The sequence below is a fragment of the Gossypium hirsutum genome, chromosome D03, assembly GCF_007990345.1.
Source record: "Gossypium hirsutum isolate 1008001.06 chromosome D03, Gossypium_hirsutum_v2.1, whole genome shotgun sequence".
NCBI classification, from domain to species: Eukaryota; Viridiplantae; Streptophyta; class Magnoliopsida; order Malvales; family Malvaceae; genus Gossypium; species Gossypium hirsutum.
Window position 1 is genome coordinate 8811562 of NC_053439.1, and position 20856 is coordinate 8832417.

A 20856-nucleotide genomic window follows, 5' to 3' on the forward strand; every position below is an offset into this window, starting at 1 on the left:
CGAATGTGGAGCTGACACCTTTGGGAAATGTGGGTGGTGCATCGGGCTTCGAAGAAAAAGGAGCGATGCAGAAATAGTTGAGACGAGTAAATGTTACGAGTAAGGTACATTTTGAACACTTTGATAGTGTTTTGAATTCTGACTTGTTGGCTAGGCAAGGTCGTAAGGGCCTTTTCAAAGTTCATAAGAAAGAAGGATGAGGAACTGTGGGCAATACGAAGCCAAGGTGTGAGAATCCTAGGGATTCGAAAGTGAGCAAGTTAAAATTTGGGCAAGTTAAAGTGGAGACTTCTTGCCAACGAGATGTACCAACGAGTGCAACAGTTCAAGTTAAGAGGCGACGGAAGCCGAGGCAAAGAATCCAAAGGAAGGGACAACCTGATCACAAGACAAGTTGAGAAGAAGCCAAGGCAACGAGAGAGTTCCAAAGTGAATCAAGTCAGTGCCATTCGGAAGTCGCAACGAGGGAATTGCGAGAATGAGTGGGTAAGAATGTCACGGGCAAAAATGCAAAGCCCGTGACCATGGTACAAGATGCGCCCCATGGAGGTCTATCGATAAGATGGGAAACATTTAGCCCACGAGAACTGTCCCAATTCAAAGCACTGTTGGAGAAGCCTATCAGATTGAAGCCTGGTTGGCCCGATAATGAATGTATGGCAAATTAGGCAATCTTGATAAGTATGGGAACTAATCTTTAAATATTTTTAGGGAATCATATCTTATAAAGATTTGATTTGATTTGATTTAATGTAATCTTATAAATCCCTAAAATCAAGAGGTAGGCTAATCTCGTCCGTCGATGTAACTTAATCTTATCCGTCGGTTTTGGGGGAGTTCAACTATAAATAGGGAGCCTCCCTCTCACTTGTAAATCATCCATTGTAATTTGAATTCTTAAGAGTAATAGAATTCTGAGAGCATTTACTCAAAAACCTCTCGTGTGTTCTTTGTAGCTTCTTTTAGCTTAGTTTGCTTCCGCTATACAAATTGGTGCCTTGGAAGAGTTTTAAAGGAATCCTCACTTGCATAAAGGCTGACTTAGGCGAGTTTAGAACGAATGGATCACCTAAGGCCGCACAGATCGTGAGACGAAAGATCTAGCCCCGTGATACAAGTGTGTTGAAGTGCATTATCCTCATATTTACGGGTTGGGGAGGGACTATGGGTAGTTCTAAGCATTGTGTCAAAAAAAATGATGAAAACCTATAATAAATTTATTGGATAAAATGCAAAAATAAAAAACTTGTTAATGAGTTTTGGATCAGCGTCTCCCACTATCTAAAAAATATTAGAATGTTAAAATAATTAAATTTATAAAGTATCAACAATGTTTGCAGTAGGGTTTTTTAGGCAAAAAATTTCAAATCCTAAGATAATTTCATTTTAATTGGACAAGAATATTTTTTTTAAAGAAAAAAGATCACAAGGGTCAGTTTAATTAAATTACATCACTATTAATAAGTTCATGGATTTCCAAGGGATAATCCATGTCAAAAAACCAATTACAAGAATCAAAATTCACTTATTTTACAAATGAAATCTGCCATCGTGTTACAACACCGGTTGGCACAGCATAATGTTGTTGATTTAAAATTTTCCAAGGCTAAAATAATTTTTTTGACCCGCGCACCAAAGATAGTGACATCCGTACTGTGATGCTTCACTCTATTAACTAAGCTTGCATTGTCAGTCTCAAACACCACAATTGTCTTGATATTAAGAGCACACACCATCTTTATGCTTTCTTCGAAAGTGTAAATTTCAGCCAATTCTGCTAATATCATCTCATTTTTTAACCCCTCGCCACCATCTATAACGAAACCTTCATCGTCCCTTGCGATAACCCCAAAGCCAGTTCTATTGTTGCTTACAGAAGCATCAAAGTTTATTTTCACATAACCCCTCGGATGTTTCTCCCACCTTTTAACAGCAGGGTTAGCAGGTAACAACGGGTCATTAATCAAGCTAAAAATGCGAAAGTCCTTACTGAGTGTTCTACCTCTTTCCCACACAACATGCGCCTCTTCTTCCTTTCCACGGAAGATGAAGTTGTTCCTATTGTTCCAGCTGTTCCATAAGGTGATCATGAGATTAGTAGTAGCTCTCTTGTTCAACACCCGTATCACGTCTTCCAACCAGTCTATGCAGCAATGATAGTCTTTCGTAATGAGGCTATTGTCAAGGCCACCGATAAAGAGGATTGCCCTTGCTATTGGACAGTCTTCCAGGACATGAAAAAGGGTTTCTTTCTCAGCACTGCACCTAGGACACTCCTACCCAAAGCCTTGTCAAATAGAGGCAATCTTGACATTAGTGGGAAGGATCTCATGCCCTACTCGCCAAGTGAAGACCTAGATTTTAGGAAGGGTGTTGAGCTTTCAAATAGCTTTCCAAAAGAAAAGATGAGTAAGGATGAGAAAAATTCGACCAAAAATTCAAATTTTGAATTAAATAGTTTGATTTATTTGAGTTAATCGAGTTATTCAGATCAACTCGAATATGAATTACACAATTCGAGTTATCCAAAAATTTGAATAAGAAAATGCAAAACTACGTCATTTTGATAAATTTTTACCTTTTCTAAAGTTTAAAATCAAAACAGTTAAGTTAAAAGGCAAAACTATGTCGTTTTAATAAATGTTTACCCATTAAGTTAAAAGGCAAAATCATTATACTGTTTATGTAGTTAAATAATATTGCACTTTGTCTACTAGTTATATAATCGATCCATGTAAACACAACATTGAGTATAAATAATAAGATTTGTTAACTCGACTCGATTTGACTTGAATCGATTCAAAAAAATTTCAAATTGAGTTTGATTGCTAGAATAGGATTCGTCAACTCAACTAACTCAAATTTTTTTACTCGACTCGACCGAATGCTCACACCAAGTTATAAGTTGGTAACGGAGATATCTTTTAGTGTCATCAAATGCAAACAATTGCTTGGAATTTTGATCTTGATTTAATTTTCCAAGATAGGGAAGAATTAAATAGAGTTGTGTAATTATATTCTATTAAGTGACACCAAAAGAATGAAATGGTGGAAACAAAAATAAAAATATATATGATTGTATCTTGAAAATGGATGCAATTGGAGACTTAATGCTTATCAACATAAAAGTCACATGCTTATTTTTTTAGATTACTCAATATGATGGTCCGTGTTTACTTAAGGTTGAATCATGATTACCCACAATTAACCTCAAATTGGTTAGCGCATGAATGTAATGACTCAAAATTTGATTTTAGTTCATTAAATTTTAACTTAATTAAGTATTTTCTTCGGTAGTTAAGTGTTTTGTTTATCTGCTTGAAGTTTGGGGTTCAAGTCCTACTTTTAGAAATTTTGTTTCTTATTTTGAATCAACCTTTACTATTGAACTTTCAACTTAAGATTAATTCTGCGTAAACTTGTGTTAATGATAAGCTTAGTGGTTTAGTGGTTAAGCGTTTGTATACCTTTTGGTCTTATGTTTGAGTCTCTGCGAAATCTATGAGAAAATATTTTATGCTATTTTATAAAAAAAAAGTTTATTTTAAGGTAATTAAATTTCCTTTATTTTTGTTAAAATTCTTTTCACGTTTTTTTATTATTCTTATTCTTCTTTTTCTTCTTCCTTTCCACCATGTTTTTCTTTTCTGCTATTTTACTTTTCTTTCTCTGTTGATCTTGCTGCTAATTTGTTAAGGAAATTGTGTTGTTTTTGTGCGATTGAAGAGTTAATAGCGTAAGTTCTGTTGCAAATTTTTTCTAATGTTCTTTTTGCTCTTTATTTGTCAAAACTAGGTTTTTCTGCTGTTCCATTCAATTTCTTCGTTTAAGAGCTCAATTGGTTCTCTTTCTTAGGTGAAGTGATTGCGAATCAAGACCCTCCAGCGTTTTAAGTCTTGTGTTGTTGTTTTTGTGTGAGGGTAAGCATTAGTTTCATTTTGAGTTTTTGAGTTGAAATGTTTCGACGTAGTTTCGGTTTCAATTGTTAGTTTGGCGAATTGGTTTGATTAATTCATTTGATTGATTAGTCTAATAACATTTTTAGGTTTCGGGATCATCTTTATTGCTTCTACGTCAAACACAAATTTGGTGTGTAACAAAAACCCGAGAATTTTGTGAACGACAAAAGCCAAAATCCATGGATATCGATACCACACGGCTATGTGCTAGGCCGTGTGGTAGGCCGTGTACCAAGACGTGTGGTAGGTCGTGTAAGACACTGACTAGGGTCATACGGGCATATGTTTAGGCCATGTGAAAGACTTTTTTGATTTTGAGTAACACAGGTGAACAACAGGGGCATGTGTCCAGACCATGTAACTCTCTGACTTCAGTCACACGAGCATGTGTCAGGCCGTGTACCAGACCGTATAACTCTCTGACTTGGGTCACTCGACCATGTGCCAGGAAATGTGAGGCACCAATATGAGCCACATAGCCATGTGGCAGGCTGTATCAGCCACACGAGCCAGCTATGTAGGTCGTGTGAATCCATACAAGTGTGTGGGCCAAAATTTTGAAATTTTCTATAAGGTCGTAAATGTCGTCCGAATCAAATGTTGGCCTTTCGTAGGGTCTATATGATCTGAAATAAGCTATAAAACTTGATATCTAATTATATGATGGTGTATAATCTATTATCTGTACATATATTTGATGTGATATTTGTCAAGTAGATATGATATGAATCTGTATCACTGCATATATGACTCTGATATCTGTTAACTCTGCATTTCCATTGGGATGGGTTGTGTTAAAGGAAGAAGTGTGGGAAGTTTAATTATCTATCGATTTTGGTGTCTAAGCCACACACATATATATATATATATATCTGATTCTGACGATTATCACACTCTGATCTGGCAACTAGCTTGCAATTATTTTGAAACGTGACATACAATTACCATGCTGTGTGTAAGGATTGAAATGTACTTAATACCCTATATGGTGTGTAGGGATAGATGGAGATGGTGTGTAGCGAATGGGGATTAAGACTGTGAATCTGAATTTGATATGCTCTGTATTTGAATTTGATATGCACTACATCCGTACCTGTTATACTCTATTTTGTTTTCGTTTCAGATTATAAAAATTGACCGAAAGTATGGCTGGTATTGTTCCATTTAATTGTTTATGTATGTTACACATGGAGTTGTAAACTCACTTGATTTTTATCGACAATGTAACTCTCTAGACTTGGTCTAGACGTCTAGGCCGGGTTTAGGGTGTTACAATTAGTGGTTTCAGAGCCAGGTTTACAAAACTCGGGTTGTGGTTTTCGGGTTCAAAACTCTTCCTAAAAAAAGTTTTAAGTAAATGAAAGTTCCGAATGAGTTCGAGATACACGGTTTCTAAAATGTTTATATTCAGATTTTGATTATTTTCGAGTATGTAAATAGAAAATCTAATACTCCAACGTCGATCCTATAAGTATCTGTACTTTAGCTATACTGAATTAAGTAGCGCATACTGTAGTGTTTTGGTATTCTGTCCTAGTTAAAACTATGGATTAGTACCTTGAATACGCATAACCTTGTTGTGCGAAGGCGTGCTGGATTTAGTCGAGCGAATCGAGTCGAGTCCTCTTCTCGGGGCAATGAGCCCAATCTAGAAATTGGTGAATCTGTTAGAACTCTCGAATATATGGGAAACAAATTGAGTCTCGATTTGTGATTACTATGATGGGCACCTAGTTGAGGAAAATTGAGAGGTTGTCTCAGATGTGGATAGGTAGCACTTCAAGTTAGAGTTTGCGTACATCGTACTTTTAGTCAGATACGAGCTTTGATATAGAAACGAAATCTGAGTTGGGGATATCCAGTAAGATGGATAGAAAAGTCAGGAGGTGTTTGGAAATCATGCAGGTATTATATGATTTAATTCAATTGTGCTCTACTTGATAAGACTGTCTGAACTTGTATAGTAATGGTAAGTGGGTGTTTTCAATTATGTATGTAAAAATCTGAAGTAAAAGAATCATTAGTGATATTTTTGTAAAGAATTCGGGTGATAAACTAAGTTAGTGAATAGGAAATCTGTTAAAACCATGAATTGTTACCTTGAAATCAGTTTAGCGTAGCAGTAACGGGGTGGTCTGTATACGTAAGAGTAGTTCAGATTCTGTGTGTTGGTGTATGGTATGACCGTGGAAATTTTGAGGACGAAATTATTTTAAAGGAGAAAGTTTTGTAACATCCCAAAAATTGGGTTTTGAAACCAAGAGTGGTCATCTCTCGATTTTGAGTTTAGATTTTGGAAATTTATGACAAGTAAATTGATATGGTTTAGTGGTTAATTGTTCGGGGTATGTATGTGAGGTTCTGGGTTCGAATTCTATTTCTGGAAATTATGTTATTTTGTTTAAACCCTTACCTTTGAATGCTGGGTTTATAAGTTAAATTCTGTCAATTAATGTTAAGAATGATCCTGCTGGTTCAATGGCTAAACTTCTGTATACCCCTTGGTCATGTGTTTGAATCCCAACAAAAGTAATAGGAAATATTTTATTTTGAAGTTCGTTGTATGGTAGTTGGTTTCGGTTGGCTACTTAAAACCATTTAGAAACCTTCGATGGGTTTTTCTTTTCATTTATGTTCTTTCTTTTTCTGCTATGTTTCTTCTATCTGTCGTTCTCAATATTTAGTTCTTTGTTTTGGTTTCTGCCTTTCAAAGTGACATTTTCTTTTGTAACGTTACGTTGTGCTGATTCTGTATAGGATCTGACTTATCTTTCTAGTTCAATTTGTTGGCTGGTAAGTTTGATTTAATGTTTTGGTGTCGAAAGTTCTTCGACATAACTCCAAATTTGGAATGTTAGTTTTTAGCGATTTAACTGTGAGTTAACCATTTGTTGGGAAATTTCTTGTCATCTAGGGGTGAGACCTCATCGTTGTCGTTTCTACTTTGAATCTATATCAGTTGCATACCAAAAACCCCTGTTTCTATGAATTTTGAACGCCAAAAAATATGGCTATCGATGCCACACGACAAAAGACATGGACGTGTGCCCAGGCCGTGTGAGCCACACGGGCAAGGACATGGGCCTGTGTCCAGGCTGTATAACTCACTATTTATGATTTAGGACCACACGACCAAGGACATGGACGTGTGCCCAAGCCATGTGGGCCACATGGGCAAAGACATGAGCGTGTTCCCAAGCTGCGTGAGCCACACGAGCAAGGACATGGGCGTGTGTCCAAGCTGTGTAACTCACTATTTATGATTTAAGACCACACGACTAAGGACATAGGTGTGTGCCCAGGTCGTGTGAACCACACGAGTAAGGAAATGAACGTGTGTCCAAGTCGTGTGACTCACTATTTATGATTTAGAATCACACAAGCAGACAACAAGGGCGAGTGATCTGCACGTATATATATTATATTTGAACCTAAGTGAATAGAATCTGTCAGAACGTAATGTGCTAGCGTCTGATATGTTCAAATTTTCCAGGTACGATGAGTATTTGTTAAGTTTGCCGGTACGCCTCTACATTATTCTGTTGATAAAAAATATGCGATATCTGAATATGTTAGATCGATTGTTACTGATTCTGTTTTATAATCCTGTACATGACTTCATGAAAAATCTGATATGATCTGTTATGGTTCGAAAAGTTTGTTTTACAAAACATGGATTCTCATGTTTATTGATTCTGTTATTGAAAGATAGCTTGTCTTACATGCTCATTACTATGATTCTACATATGCATGCCATGACACAATACATGGGACTTGGTTCAATGTTAAAGGAGGAAGATTTTGACCACATATTTTTTATTGGCAATTTAGTGATCTACGTAATTAGTGTCTTGACCACATATTTTTTATTGGCAATTTAACTGCATATTGATAAGTCATCGTTGCCAGGCAACTTGAGGTGGTGGGTCATCATTTTCGGGTGACCCGGGATGACTTTGTTGGTGTGTTTTTATGGATGAGTTCAGGGGAGAACTCTATTTTGGTGTGTAATGGAGTTTGGGAAGACTGTTTCTGATATATCTACATTTTGATCTGTTTGAAAAATACTGCATCTGCATAAACATACTTGCTCTGTTCTACTCTGCTTTGATCTGTTCTATTCTGTTCTATTTTGCTCTGCTCTGTACCATTCGATTTTTTTCTTCTCTATTCTCTTTTACTTTGTTTTGTTGTACTACCTCTGTTGAAATCTTTGTGATACTCTAGATCTATTCCGTACTGGTTATACAACTATTATTAAATGCTTGCGTTACTACGATTTATATATTACGCTCTGTTATTTGTATTTGAGTTTGGTTATACGCGGTGCTCGGTGACTCACCCTTTGTTTTACTTTTATCTGTTAGGAAAACATCTGTTTATGATCGAACGGCGTGTGATAGCTCAGATTGTTTTACACTGAGATAACTACAATTTAATCCTTTGAATTTGTAATCGATTTTGGACTTGTCTTATTTTTCTTTTTATAATCTCGTCAGTATCTGCCAAGTCTAAAAAGAAACTACAAAATAATCTAAATCGACTAAAATGAATTTCTGGTTTTCAAAGTTAAAACTCTAAAAAGAAGTACATTTTTACTACGTTGGTGTAACTCATCCAAATTTGGCTTAAACTTCTAGGCTGGGTTTGGGGCGTTACAGTTTGGATGTCAGGTAACCCTCAAACTTAGGTGAGTTAGTGTAGCTGGAGCTCGATCACTTTCTGCTTGGTTATTTTACTAGTTTAGATGGACTTATATTGTTACAAATTCTTCAGATTGTTGTTCTAGAGATTGGATTTACTTGTTTTACTTATATTTGTTTAAATGAATTTGAACTGTCTGGTTTTTAAGTAACTCTAAAACGACATTTTTAGAAGTGGTTGTTGTAACTCTCCAAATTTGGCCATAACGTCTAGGCCAGATTTGGGGCGTTATATTTAATGGTATCAGAGCCATATTGCAAAATTCAGGCTGTGATTTCTGGGCTCCCATTTTCATGAGAAGTGTTCTTGAATAAAATATTTTTCTAATTAGCTTTGAAACTGATTTTGTGAAAGACCAAGTCTCCGGCGTTGAACCTGTAATTACTTCTGCTTAGCTATATTGTTTAGCTAGAAAACATCGTAATGACTAAACTTATTTGCTTTAGTTGAAAACTGTAGCAACACTGGAAAGTATTTTGATATTTACTACTATATGACATCTGATAAGAACATTGAACTGATTTGTAAACTTCTGACATTTGTAGATAAATTGATATTATGATTTCATACGGTAGTCGTGGACTTGGTACTCGGGGTCGTCGAGGAGCAGCTTGAGTTGAGTCATCCTTTATGGGTAGTATGCCTAATATGGACACCAAAGAGACGATTGGTACTTTTACTGTTGAGACGGGCTCTCGGACTCTGATTATTGGGGATGATAAATTGTCCCAGGCAATGCTACGTGTGTTAGTGTAACACCCTGAATTTTGGGCCTAGAAGAAATAGGTTTTGAACAAAGGAACAGTTAGGAGACTGCACATAAATATTTAGTTGTGCTAGGAAGTGACACAAATTGCTTGTTTGCTTCAATGGTTAAGTGATTTGGGTGTGTATAGGGGTGTTTGAGAAGCCTGGGTTCAAGTCTTGGCTTTTGCAAAATTTTTAGTTCTGCTCTTAAATGAATCTTGACGCTGCTATATAGGCCTTATAAATAATAGTGTTTGTTTTATAACACAAAAAGAACTTGTGGTCTAGTGGAAAAGTGGCGTGTTGTGTAACTTTGTGGTCTGAGGTTCAAGTCTTGGGTTGCACAATGAAGTATTTATTTTGCTGCTTGAGCTGTGTAGGTAGTAGAGTTGGACTGAAACACAGCTAAGAGGGGTTTGAACAGAATTTGAATGGAGTTGTTGGGGGATTTGAGGAGAAATCGGTGGAGTAAATGAAGGAGGGATAAGTGGAGAGATATTAGGAGAAAATCAAGGGAAGTGAGGGTTGAGGAGATGTGTGCTGAAAGTGGATGTTGGCACCTAGGAAAATTCGGTCAGAGGGGATTTTTGCTCATTTTTGGTATACTTTCATTTTGATTTTGTGAGGAGTTTCATTCTTTTTGCTTGAAGGCCGATGTGGTAAGGGGTTTTTGCATATTGTTCTGTCTTGTTCTTTTTGGTGTTGGCAACCTCTCTTTGGCCGTATAGTGCCTTTCTTCATTGTTTCTTTTTCTTTCTTTTCCAAGTAATTCTACTGGTGGCTAATCTATCTTATTTCCTTTTTCATTCATTCTTTCTTTACCCTCTACCGAAACCTCTTCGTCCCCTAAACCATTCTCCTCCCTTCTTACCGATTTGCTCTAATTTTTCTACCCTCTTTGTCCGACTTTTTCCTTGCTCTCTGCCGATTTTGTATACCATCTTTCTTCTACGGTTTTATACTTTCGGTAAGTTGGTGTTCATTTTGACTTAAATTGTTCTAATAGATAATTGATATTAAGGGGTTTCAATTGGATTGCAGGTAATAACTCCGAGATCTAGTGACCAACGTCGTTCCGGTGAGTGAAGTGCTTAGGGATTCAATTGTTCAATCAAGGTAAGTGACTATTCATCAAGAAGTTATGTGTAATGAATATGATTCTTTTTAAATTCAATTGATATGTGGTTAACCGAGTGTTATGGATGAACATAGGTTCGGAAGTGTTCGAGGACTATCTGCGCATCTTCTCATAAACAGGTGTGTAAACACCCCATTGCAATCGTAGAACGGCAAAAAGCCAAAAAGCCGAAAATACGGCGTTTGAGACCACACATGTGTGCGATCACTTGTGAGGTAAGCCCAACTCGCGAAACATGGGCGATAGACTATAGAGGCCTCCATGAGCATTTCATGGGCTTAAGCTGTAATGGGCCACGTTGGGCCGAAATGGGCCGTATGGGCGCAATGGGCTCATTGGCCCCACACGGATGAAATCCACGATTTGTGGCAAATACTGGACTAGGTTATGTAGATCCCATAGCCGTGGCGAAATCTGGGCTGAATGGGTCGCACGAGCGTGTGGGCTCACTTAGGCCGAGTATTGGGCCTTGGGCCCATTTACACTGTTAAGACCATTTCGAGAGGTCAATAAATGATCGAAATACCCCCATATGGTAAAATGACCGAAATACCCTCATAGGGTAAAATGATCGAAATACCCCCAGAGGATAAAATGATCGAAATACCCCCATAGGGTAAAATAACCAAAATACCCTCACAGAGTAAAATGACTGAAATACCCTCATAGGGTAAAATGACCAAAATACCCCCATAAGGTAAAATAATCGAAATACTCTCATAGGGTAAAATGATTGAAATATTCCCATAGGGTAAAATAATCGAAATACCTCCATAAGTTCTAATGACCGAAATAAAGTAAAATGACTGAAATACCCCCATAGGGTAAAATAACTGAAATACCCCCATAGGGTAAAATAACCGAAATACTCCCATATGGTAGAATAACCGAAATACCCCAATAGGGTAAAATGATCGAAACACCCCCATAGGGTAAAATGATTGTTATACCCCTAGGAGATGAAATGATTGTTATGGCCTTATGTTATGTTTGACTAATTTGCTTTATGATATGTATGACTATGATTGAGCATGACATTTTGCATTTACGTATGATATTATGTCACGATATATTGCATGGGGATGGGTTGTTATATTTGGAGGAAGTGTAGCGACTGATAAGGTTGTACGGGTCGCCCAAGACGACTGTGGACCTACTGATGGCTATATGCCATTTATTTTACTAGCAGCTTTGCGGCAATACTGTTTAGTGTCTCAACCGGTGCTAATCTTAGTGTGTCTGGCTGGGTGGGTCGATTTTATCCCCACATGGTGTTTTTGGCAAGACGGAGTGGTGTGTAGAGGCTGGATTGGGTAGGATTTCTAACTGCATATCTGCACTGATTAATGATTTTGTACTGTTACTGCATCGATTAATGATATTACATACTGTTCACTGCATGACTGATATTTATTACTGTTACGGGAAAGGGCTTAGGCCCACACTGAACTGGACTATTACTTTAACGGGCTTAGACCCAAACTACATTTATCTACTGTTTAATTGATTGTTTACTTGTTAGGGGATTACACACTAAGTTTTCATAAACTCACCCCTCTATTTAACTGTACAGGAAATCCCCAGTTGTAGGCAGGTCGGTGCTGCGAGGGACTCAGAGGTGGCCACATAACTGCAGCTGTTCTACACTTACTTCTATTTAAATTTAAAGTTTTTATTGGGTTTTGTTTATGTAATAAGGCCATTTATGCTTGTTTGAATTTTTAATTGGGCTTTTGCTTACTTATTTTAAACTGCTAGTTTAGGAGAAGATGAATTTTTAAAATAATTACTATTTTCAAATACACAAAATTTAAACATTAGAGTTTTCAAAAGCTTCCGCGATTTTAGATCAACCTTTTATAACAATAGTAGATAACAAGGCAAAATTTTTGACTAGATGATTTGTTAAATAATAGTAAAGGGGTTTTTAAACCTAGAAGTGAATTTTTACCAACAAGTCCTATTTTCGAAAGACACTTTGATGTGGCACGTCAAATCTGACCATAACGTCTAGGCCGAGTTTGGGGTGTTACAGTTAGAGAGGTTCATTAGGAATCATTTTGGAATTGGTGGCCGAGGGACGGTAACTGAACAACTCCGGTTGAATGGTGCTGAGGTGTTCAAGGGCGTCACTAGAGTCGCTACGACAGGGGCCGAATACTGGTTAGAGGACACTGAGCGCATTATGAATGATATTGACTACACTCGTGCAGAAAAATTGAGAGGTGCGGTGCCTCTGTTGCGATATGAATGTAACACCCCTAACCCATATCCATCGCCGGATTAGGGTTACGAAGCCTTACTGACCAAAATACATCTCAGAGCAATCATTCATTCCTAAACATACAATAAGTAATATCAACTAACATACATCAAAGTCATATTTTACTTTCATGTACCGAATTATCAAGATACAATTATAACATTACTAAAATTGAATGCCCACAAATAAATTATTCTAAATTCGAACATATGAATCATAAAGTCAATCCAAATCAATCATACTTTAATAGTCATGTTAAAAAAAAAGCATATCTCAAAATTCAACCAATTTCAATCCGATTACCAAAACAAATTTTTCATCAAGCTAACTCATGAAAAACCAAATTGAACTAGTTCCACAATTACCAAATTCAAACCATATGGTCATCAATTTATAACAATCATACATGTTTACCACTTAACCAACTAACCAAAGATATTTTACTATTATAAAACATCATATCATAATACATATATATTATAATTCTATTAGCCGAACCTTAGGACTATATAATAAGGCATTTAGATACCTAAATAAGTATCAATCATATATCACTTTCATATACTTAGCTTACAACAATACATTCATTCCATAAGCTTTCCCACGTGTGCATATTTAAGCCACAACTAGCCATATCAATTCATAATATTGACTAATATCCAATATATTAGTTATGAGCTTTGTACATACACATACTAGCTTAAGTTCAACTATATTATGCTGCAAAATGGGCAAAATTATACAAATGCCTACAAGCATTACCCAAATGATCGAATCTTAATTGTAAGTATAACCAATCCATACACTAACCGAATTTAAACATGCCAATTTCAAATACTATGTACCATGCCAAAATTTCATATACGCAACCGAATCATTTAATCCTATATTCGGTCATCAAATTAACCTCCAAAAATTCATACCATTTCCATCATGAACCGTACTTAAAAACTCACTAAAACAAGCATACCATATGTGCATACTTAACCATTCCAACCCAAATCACAAGACCAATCACAAATACAAATTAAATCATGTATCAAGCTTACTAAATGAGCTATTTATAAGTCATTCATATCATTACTCAACCAAGACATATAACCAAAACACCATTCATACATGTCATGGGACATACTTACCAAAATGTGCTTATACCATGATCAAATTTACACAACCATTAGCATTGTAATCATGCTAATTTTTATATGGCTAAATATATATATCATCAAAACCAAACATATTAAAAATTAGCCTATACAAAATAACCAAATACATACTTAAAACATGCCAAACTATATGGCCAAATACACTTTCCATAGTAAACCAAAATAATCATAGCCTATACATGTCATATAACCAAGTCACAAAGTATATAAATAAATTATTAGATGGATAGTGTGATACAATCTCCACCGGCTTCCAACCCGAGCAAACATCCCAAACACTGTAAAACATAAAAACATAACACCAAGTAAACTATAAAGCTTAGTAAGCTCGTAATATAATAACTCATATTATTAAATAACCACATTTCAAACAATTGCACCAAGTCATAATATTGCTCATTTGATTTCACAATTCTACCTCTTATTCATGCACATAATTAAACAAGATTTCCACGAGTTTATTCATTTCAAAGCTCGTATGCCTCTTAAACTTCTTATCACTTCATTCTCATTGACAAATACATAAGCAACGATATATAGCTTTATTTGATCCATTATTCATCACATTTCTATAGCCGGAAAGAATCATGTAAATTATCATTAAATAATTGTAATTCTCACTCAATGTGCCATATTCATATCATTAACACAATCATTGCTCATATCACACATATCATTCAATTCATGTCTCATTATAGCCAAATAAACACATTTTGGCATAAAATATAATTATACACTAATAATTCTCATTAAATTACCTTCATTTAACTCTCACATAGGTTCTGAACGTACCTATGTTGCTTAATTCAATTGAACTTTCATTCTTGTCTTAACTTTGCGTGATAAACCATTCAGAATTGTTAAAGCTACTCGGAAGTCTCGTATATCACATACAATGCCATATCCCAGATATGGTCTTACATGTTATCACATATCAATCTCAATAGCCCAGCTATGGTCTTGCACGAATCATATATCGATGCTAATGTCCCAGACATGGTCTTACACGAAATCACGTAACGATACCAATGTCCCAGACATGGTCTTACACGTAATCACATATATCGATGTCATATCCCAGATATGGTCTTACACAAAGTCTCATATATCGATGTCATAGCCTAGCTATGGTCTTATACGAAATCATGTAATGCCATGGTCCAACCATGGTCTTTTCTGCCAATTCGTCTTTCGTTATGAAACAATTGTGTTCGATCCTGCATTTTTACTTATTTTGTACATTTAATTTAAGCTCCACAATTAAATTGATTATATGAATACATTCATATATCATTCATCAATTACATAAATATACACTGAAGTTTGATTATACGAACTTACCTCGATTGCTAAAACGACGAAACGGATCGACTGGTCTGATACTTTATCTTTTCTCCAAGCTAGATCCGTATTTCACTTTTCTTTAATCAAAATTAGCTTATTTAATTATCTCTCTATTCAATTTAATCCAAAATTTACCTTAAAGCATATTTACACTTTTGCCTCCATAATTTCACATTTTTACAATTTAGTCCTTATCACATAAAATCATAATTTCATGAAATTAAACACAAATCCTAGCTATCTGAATTTTCCATATATCACTATCATTTCACATTATAACCACTAAATTTCCACATTTCACAATTTAATCCCTAATTGACATTTTTATCAAAAATCACTTTATAAAAGATGAAAATCTAACATCAAATATTCTTATTTCATCAAAACTATCAAATATCTCAAGTACTCAATAAAGGCAATTCACAAAATCTTTAACAATTTTAGAAACGGAGGTACGGGTTAGCTAGATTACGAAGTAACGATCTAAAAAACGTAGAAATTATTAAAAACTGAGCAAAAACCACTCACCAATTTTTCTTCAAAGTTTGGTCGAATAACAAGCTCTCCCATGGCTGATTTTAGGTTGAAATTTCGATGAAGATGGATAGTGGAAGAAGATGACACAAATTTTTTTATTTAATTTAACATATAATGCCTTTTTACTTATTTAACCTTTAATAACCTTAACAATTACACCAAATGCCAGTCCACTAACATCCAGTATCTCAATAATGGTTTATTTAACACATAAGAACCTTCAATTTAAAATTCTATAGCTATTAGACACCTTTAGCATATAAAACGCAACTTTCGCACTTTACGTTATTTAGTTCTTTTTATCAAATTAAGCACCCAATTGATAAAATTTTTTCACAAAATTTTTACACAATCATAATATCATACTTTAGATATTAAAATAATAATAAAGTAAATTTTTTTACTTCAAATTTATGGTCCCGAAACCACTATTTTGACTAGACCCATAAATCGGGCTGTTACAATGAAGCTTATCAATCATGGTCAACCGTGATGGAGGGCACTCAGCCCAAGTAAATTATGTGGGAGTATTTCAGGAACATCGTTCAGAATAAATATGTGGGTTTGAAATATGTGGAGGCTCGTAGACACGAGTTTATGAGCCTAACTCAAGGTGATAGGATTGTGATCGAGTGTGAGGTTGAGTTTTTAAGGTTGAGCATATATACTCGTAGTTTGGTTTCAAATGATTATGAAAAGAGTATTCGGTTCAAGGAGGGACTAAGATATGATTTGAAGGTTTTCATTGCTCCTCAAAAGGAGCGAGTGTTTGAGGCATTGGTTAACAAGGCGGAGATAGTTGAGGAGGTGAAGTGCACTAAGCGTGAGAAGAGAGACTGAGAGAAGGGTCAGAGTAAGTTCAAGAGAGATTCAGGTCCCTCTAGTTCGGTTCAGTGCCCTAAGAAACGAGCTAGGTTTGATGGGCCTCTACGGAGTGAGGCACCTGTTGCATCGACTGAGACTCAGGTTTGTAGTGATTGTAGAAGATGCCATTCGTGCGAGTGCTAGATAAGGTTCAGGTCCTATTTGTAATGTGAATCGATGGAGCACTACATTAGGGACTGCCCTTCCATTCTGATCAGATGCAAGCTCCTGTACAAGGTGTAGCCTCGGGTCCAGCTCAGTAGCCACCGAAGGGCCCTAATCTAGCCAAAGGTGGTAAGGGTTTTGGTAAGGGACAGAGAGCATCAGGGTAAAGCCAACGTGGTAGCTGATGGTTGTAGTTGTAGAGCAATGGCTGATCTAAGGGCAATGTTTGCTCGCCTAAGTCTATTTGATAATGGTAGTTTGTTGGCCGAGTTGCAAGTTAAGCTGACTTGGATTGACTATATTCGGGTTAAATAGTTGACTGATGATTCTTTTATTTTGCGATTTCAATAGGTTGAAGTAGATGGAACTCTTGATTTTGGTCTGACTAGCGATGGGGTTCTGTGTTTCTGAGGTAGGGTATGCGTGCCTAATGATTCAGAGTTGAGGCAATTTATTTTGCGGAAAGCGCATAGTAGCCCTTATACTATGCATTCCGGTGGTAATAAGATGTAGAGATCTCCAAGTGTTGTACTGGTGGCCTAGTTTGTAATGGGACATCATTACTTTTGTCTCTCGTTGTCTGATGTGCCAGCAAGTTAAGGCTGAACACCAACTACCTTTCGAAATGGGAGAAAGTGACTATGGATTTCGTTAGTGGGTTGCCTTTAACATCCACTAAGAAAGATTCTATTTGAGTCATCATAGATCGATTAACTAAGTGTTTTAACTTTATTCTGGTTAAGACAGATTCCTCACTATCAAAGTTGGCTAAGCTATATGTATATCAGATTGTAAGACTGCATAGGGTTTGAGTTTCGATCATCTCTGACAGAGACCCGCATTTTATTTTACGATTCTGGAAGAAACTTCATAAGGCACTGGGCACTCAATTGGACTTCAACACTGCTTACCATCCTTAGACTGATGGACAGTCTGATAGAGTTATTTAGATTTTGAAGGATATGTTACGGAGTTGCGTGATTGACTTTTGAGATAGTTGGAAGGAGGTTTTGCCGCTAGCTAAGTTTTCATATAATAGCAGCTTCCAGTCCAGTATACAGATGACACCTTACAAGGCTCTGTATGGTTGTAAGTGTCATACCCTTCTGTGTTGGACCGAGTTAGGTGACCACCGGGTTTTGGGTTTTGAGCTAGTTTCTGATACTGAAGATAAGGTTAGACTAATTTAGGATCGTCTTAAGGTCACTTTTAATTGGAATAAATCGTATTAAGATCTGAAGAGGTGAGACATTGAGTATTCTATGGGTGATCAAATTTTTTGTAAGGTATCTCCATAGAAAAAGATCATCTGGTTTGGACATAAGGGCAAGTTGAGCCTGAGGTTCATTAGGTCTTACCATATTCTGAAATGTATTGGACCTGTCACCTATCAACTAGAGCTACCTCCAAAACTAGATCTTATCCATGATGTGTTCCATGTCTCTATGTTGAGATGGTACTGGTCTGACCCATCTAACGTTGTTCCCATCGAAGAGATAGAGGTAAGACTAGATTTGACTTTTGAGGAGGAATCTGTTTAGATTCTGGATCAAGACATTAAGGTCTTGAGGAGGAAAATTGTTCCTCTAGTTAAGGTTCTGTGGCTGAATCATGGCATTGAGGAAGCCACTTGGGAACCCGAGGATTCAATTTGACAACAATACCTTTATTTGTTTGATTCAGGTAAATTTCGAGGTCAAATTTTCTTTTAAGGGGAGAGAGTTGTAATGCCCCAAAATTTGACTTTAGTTCGTTAAATTTTGTCTTAATTAAGTATCTACTTCAGTGGTTAAGTGTTATATTTATGTGCTTGAAGTTTAGGGTTCAAGTCCTACTTTTGGAAATTTTGTTACTTGTTTTGAATCAACCATTACTCTTGAACTTTCGACTTAAGATTAATTTTGCGCAAACTTGTGCCAACGATGAACTTAGTGGTTCAGTGGTTAAGCATTTGTATACCTTTTGGTCTTATGTTCGTCTCTACGAAAGCTATGAGAAAATATTTTATCCTATTTTATAAAAATTAATTTATTTTAAGGTAGTTAAATTTCTTTTATTTTTGTTAAAATTCTTTTCACGTTTTTTTCTTCTTCCTTTCCACTATTTTTTTTCGTTTCTAGTATTTTACTTTTCTTCCTTTGTTGATCTTACTATTGATTTTTCAAGGAAATTGTGTTGTTTTTGTGCCATTGAAGAGTTAATAGCATAAGTTCTAATGTGACTTTTTATAATGTTCGTTTTTGCTTGGTATTTGTAAAAATTGGGTTTTTTTTGTTGTCTCATTCAATTTCTTTGTTTAAATGCTCAATTGGTGCTCTTTTTTAGGTGAAGGGTTGTGAATCAAGATCCTCTAGCATTATAAGTCTTGTGTTGTTGTTTTTGTGTGAAGGTAAGCATTAGTTGCATTTCGAGTTTTTGAGTCAAACTATTTTGACGTAGCTTCGGTTTGATTATTAATTTAGCAAATTGGTTCAATTAATTTGTCTGATTGGTTAGTGTAATGAAATTTTTAGGTTTTAGGATAATCTCTGTTGCTTCTACGTCAAACCCATATCAGATGTGTAATGAAAACCCGAGAATTTTGTGAGCGACAAAAGCTAGAATCCATGGCTGTCGACACCACATGACCTTGTGATCTGAAATAAGCTATAAAACTTGTTATCTAATAATTTAATGTTGTATAATCTATTTCCTGTACATATATTTAATGTGATATTTGTTACGTAGATATGATTTGAATTTGTATCATTGCATATATGACTGATGTCTGTTAGCTATCATTTGCATTGGGATGGGTTGTGCTAAAGGAAGAAGTGTGGGCAATTTAATTATCTGTCGATTCTGGTGGCTAAGCCACATATATACAATTCTAGTGATTATCGCATTCTGGCCTAGTAACTAGTCTGCAATTATTCTGAACTTGACATATAGTTATCATACGGTGTGTAAGGATGGAAAGGTACTTGATACCTTATATGGTGTGTAGGGATGGACGGAGATGGTGTGTAACAGATGGGGGTTTGGACTCTGAATCTGAATTTGATATGCTCTGGATCTAAATCTGATATGCTCTGCATCTGTACCTATTATGCTCTGTTTTGTTTCCGTTTCAGATTCTAAAAATTGATTGAAAGTATGTTTGACATTGCTCCATTTAATTGTTTATGTATGTTACACATTGAGTTGTAAACTCACTTGATATGTATGTTTGGATGTCAGGTAACCTTCAAACTTAGGCGGGTTGGCATAGTTGGAGCTCGGTTACTTTCTGCTTGGTTATTTACTAGTTTATCTGGACTTATATTGTTACAAATTCTTCAGATTATTGTTCTAGAGATTGGATTTACATGTTTTACTTATATTTATTTAAAGAATTTGAACTGTTTGGTTTCTAAGTAACTCTAAAATGACATTTTCGATTATAATTGTAGATTTGAGTGTCAAAATCAAAGACAAATTATCTTATGTTATTTCATATAGGAAGAAGACATGAAAAATAAAAGGTCATCATAAATATTTTTGGTGATTGGGACACCTTTTATAGAGCATTGCCTCAATTCATTGATGCACTTGAAAGCTATAATGGGTCGATTGTTATGTGGCAATTTGAACAATTGCAATATTTTAGTATTAGAACACTTGGAGTGTTTTATCATGTCTTTTGAGCTTTTTCGCCTTTATTGACGAATTCAAGTATTGTAGACTAGTTTTGAGTATTTATGTTACCCATTTGTATGGAAGATATAAAGGTAAATGCTTATTGCAATAGGAGTTGATGATAACAACCAACTTTTTTCTCTTGCATTCACTATTGCTAAGGAATAATATTTTGATAGTTGGAGATGGCATCTTACTTACATTTGAGAGAAAATCACTCAACAAAAACGGTTTTGTTTTATATCTGATCGTCATTCTAGTATCCTAGCAGTAGTGAATGAGTTTGACCCTAGATGGCAAGAACCTTGGGCT

At 35.8% G+C, this 20856-nt stretch overlaps 1 protein-coding gene across 1 annotated transcript; it reads right to left on the bottom strand.

Annotated features, from left to right (window-relative positions):
* Positions 1 to 330: 330 nt before the first annotated feature.
* LOC107950023 (uncharacterized) lies at positions 331 to 15891 on the bottom strand. Its single transcript, XM_016884771.1, has 3 exons — positions 15850 to 15891; positions 1626 to 2276; positions 331 to 378 (listed from the first exon to the last, which is right to left on the bottom strand). Exons 1-3 carry the CDS (start codon positions 15889 to 15891, stop codon positions 331 to 333), a joined length of 741 nt encoding a protein of 246 aa, XP_016740260.1.
* Between the last annotated feature and the right edge of the window lie 4965 nt (positions 15892 to 20856).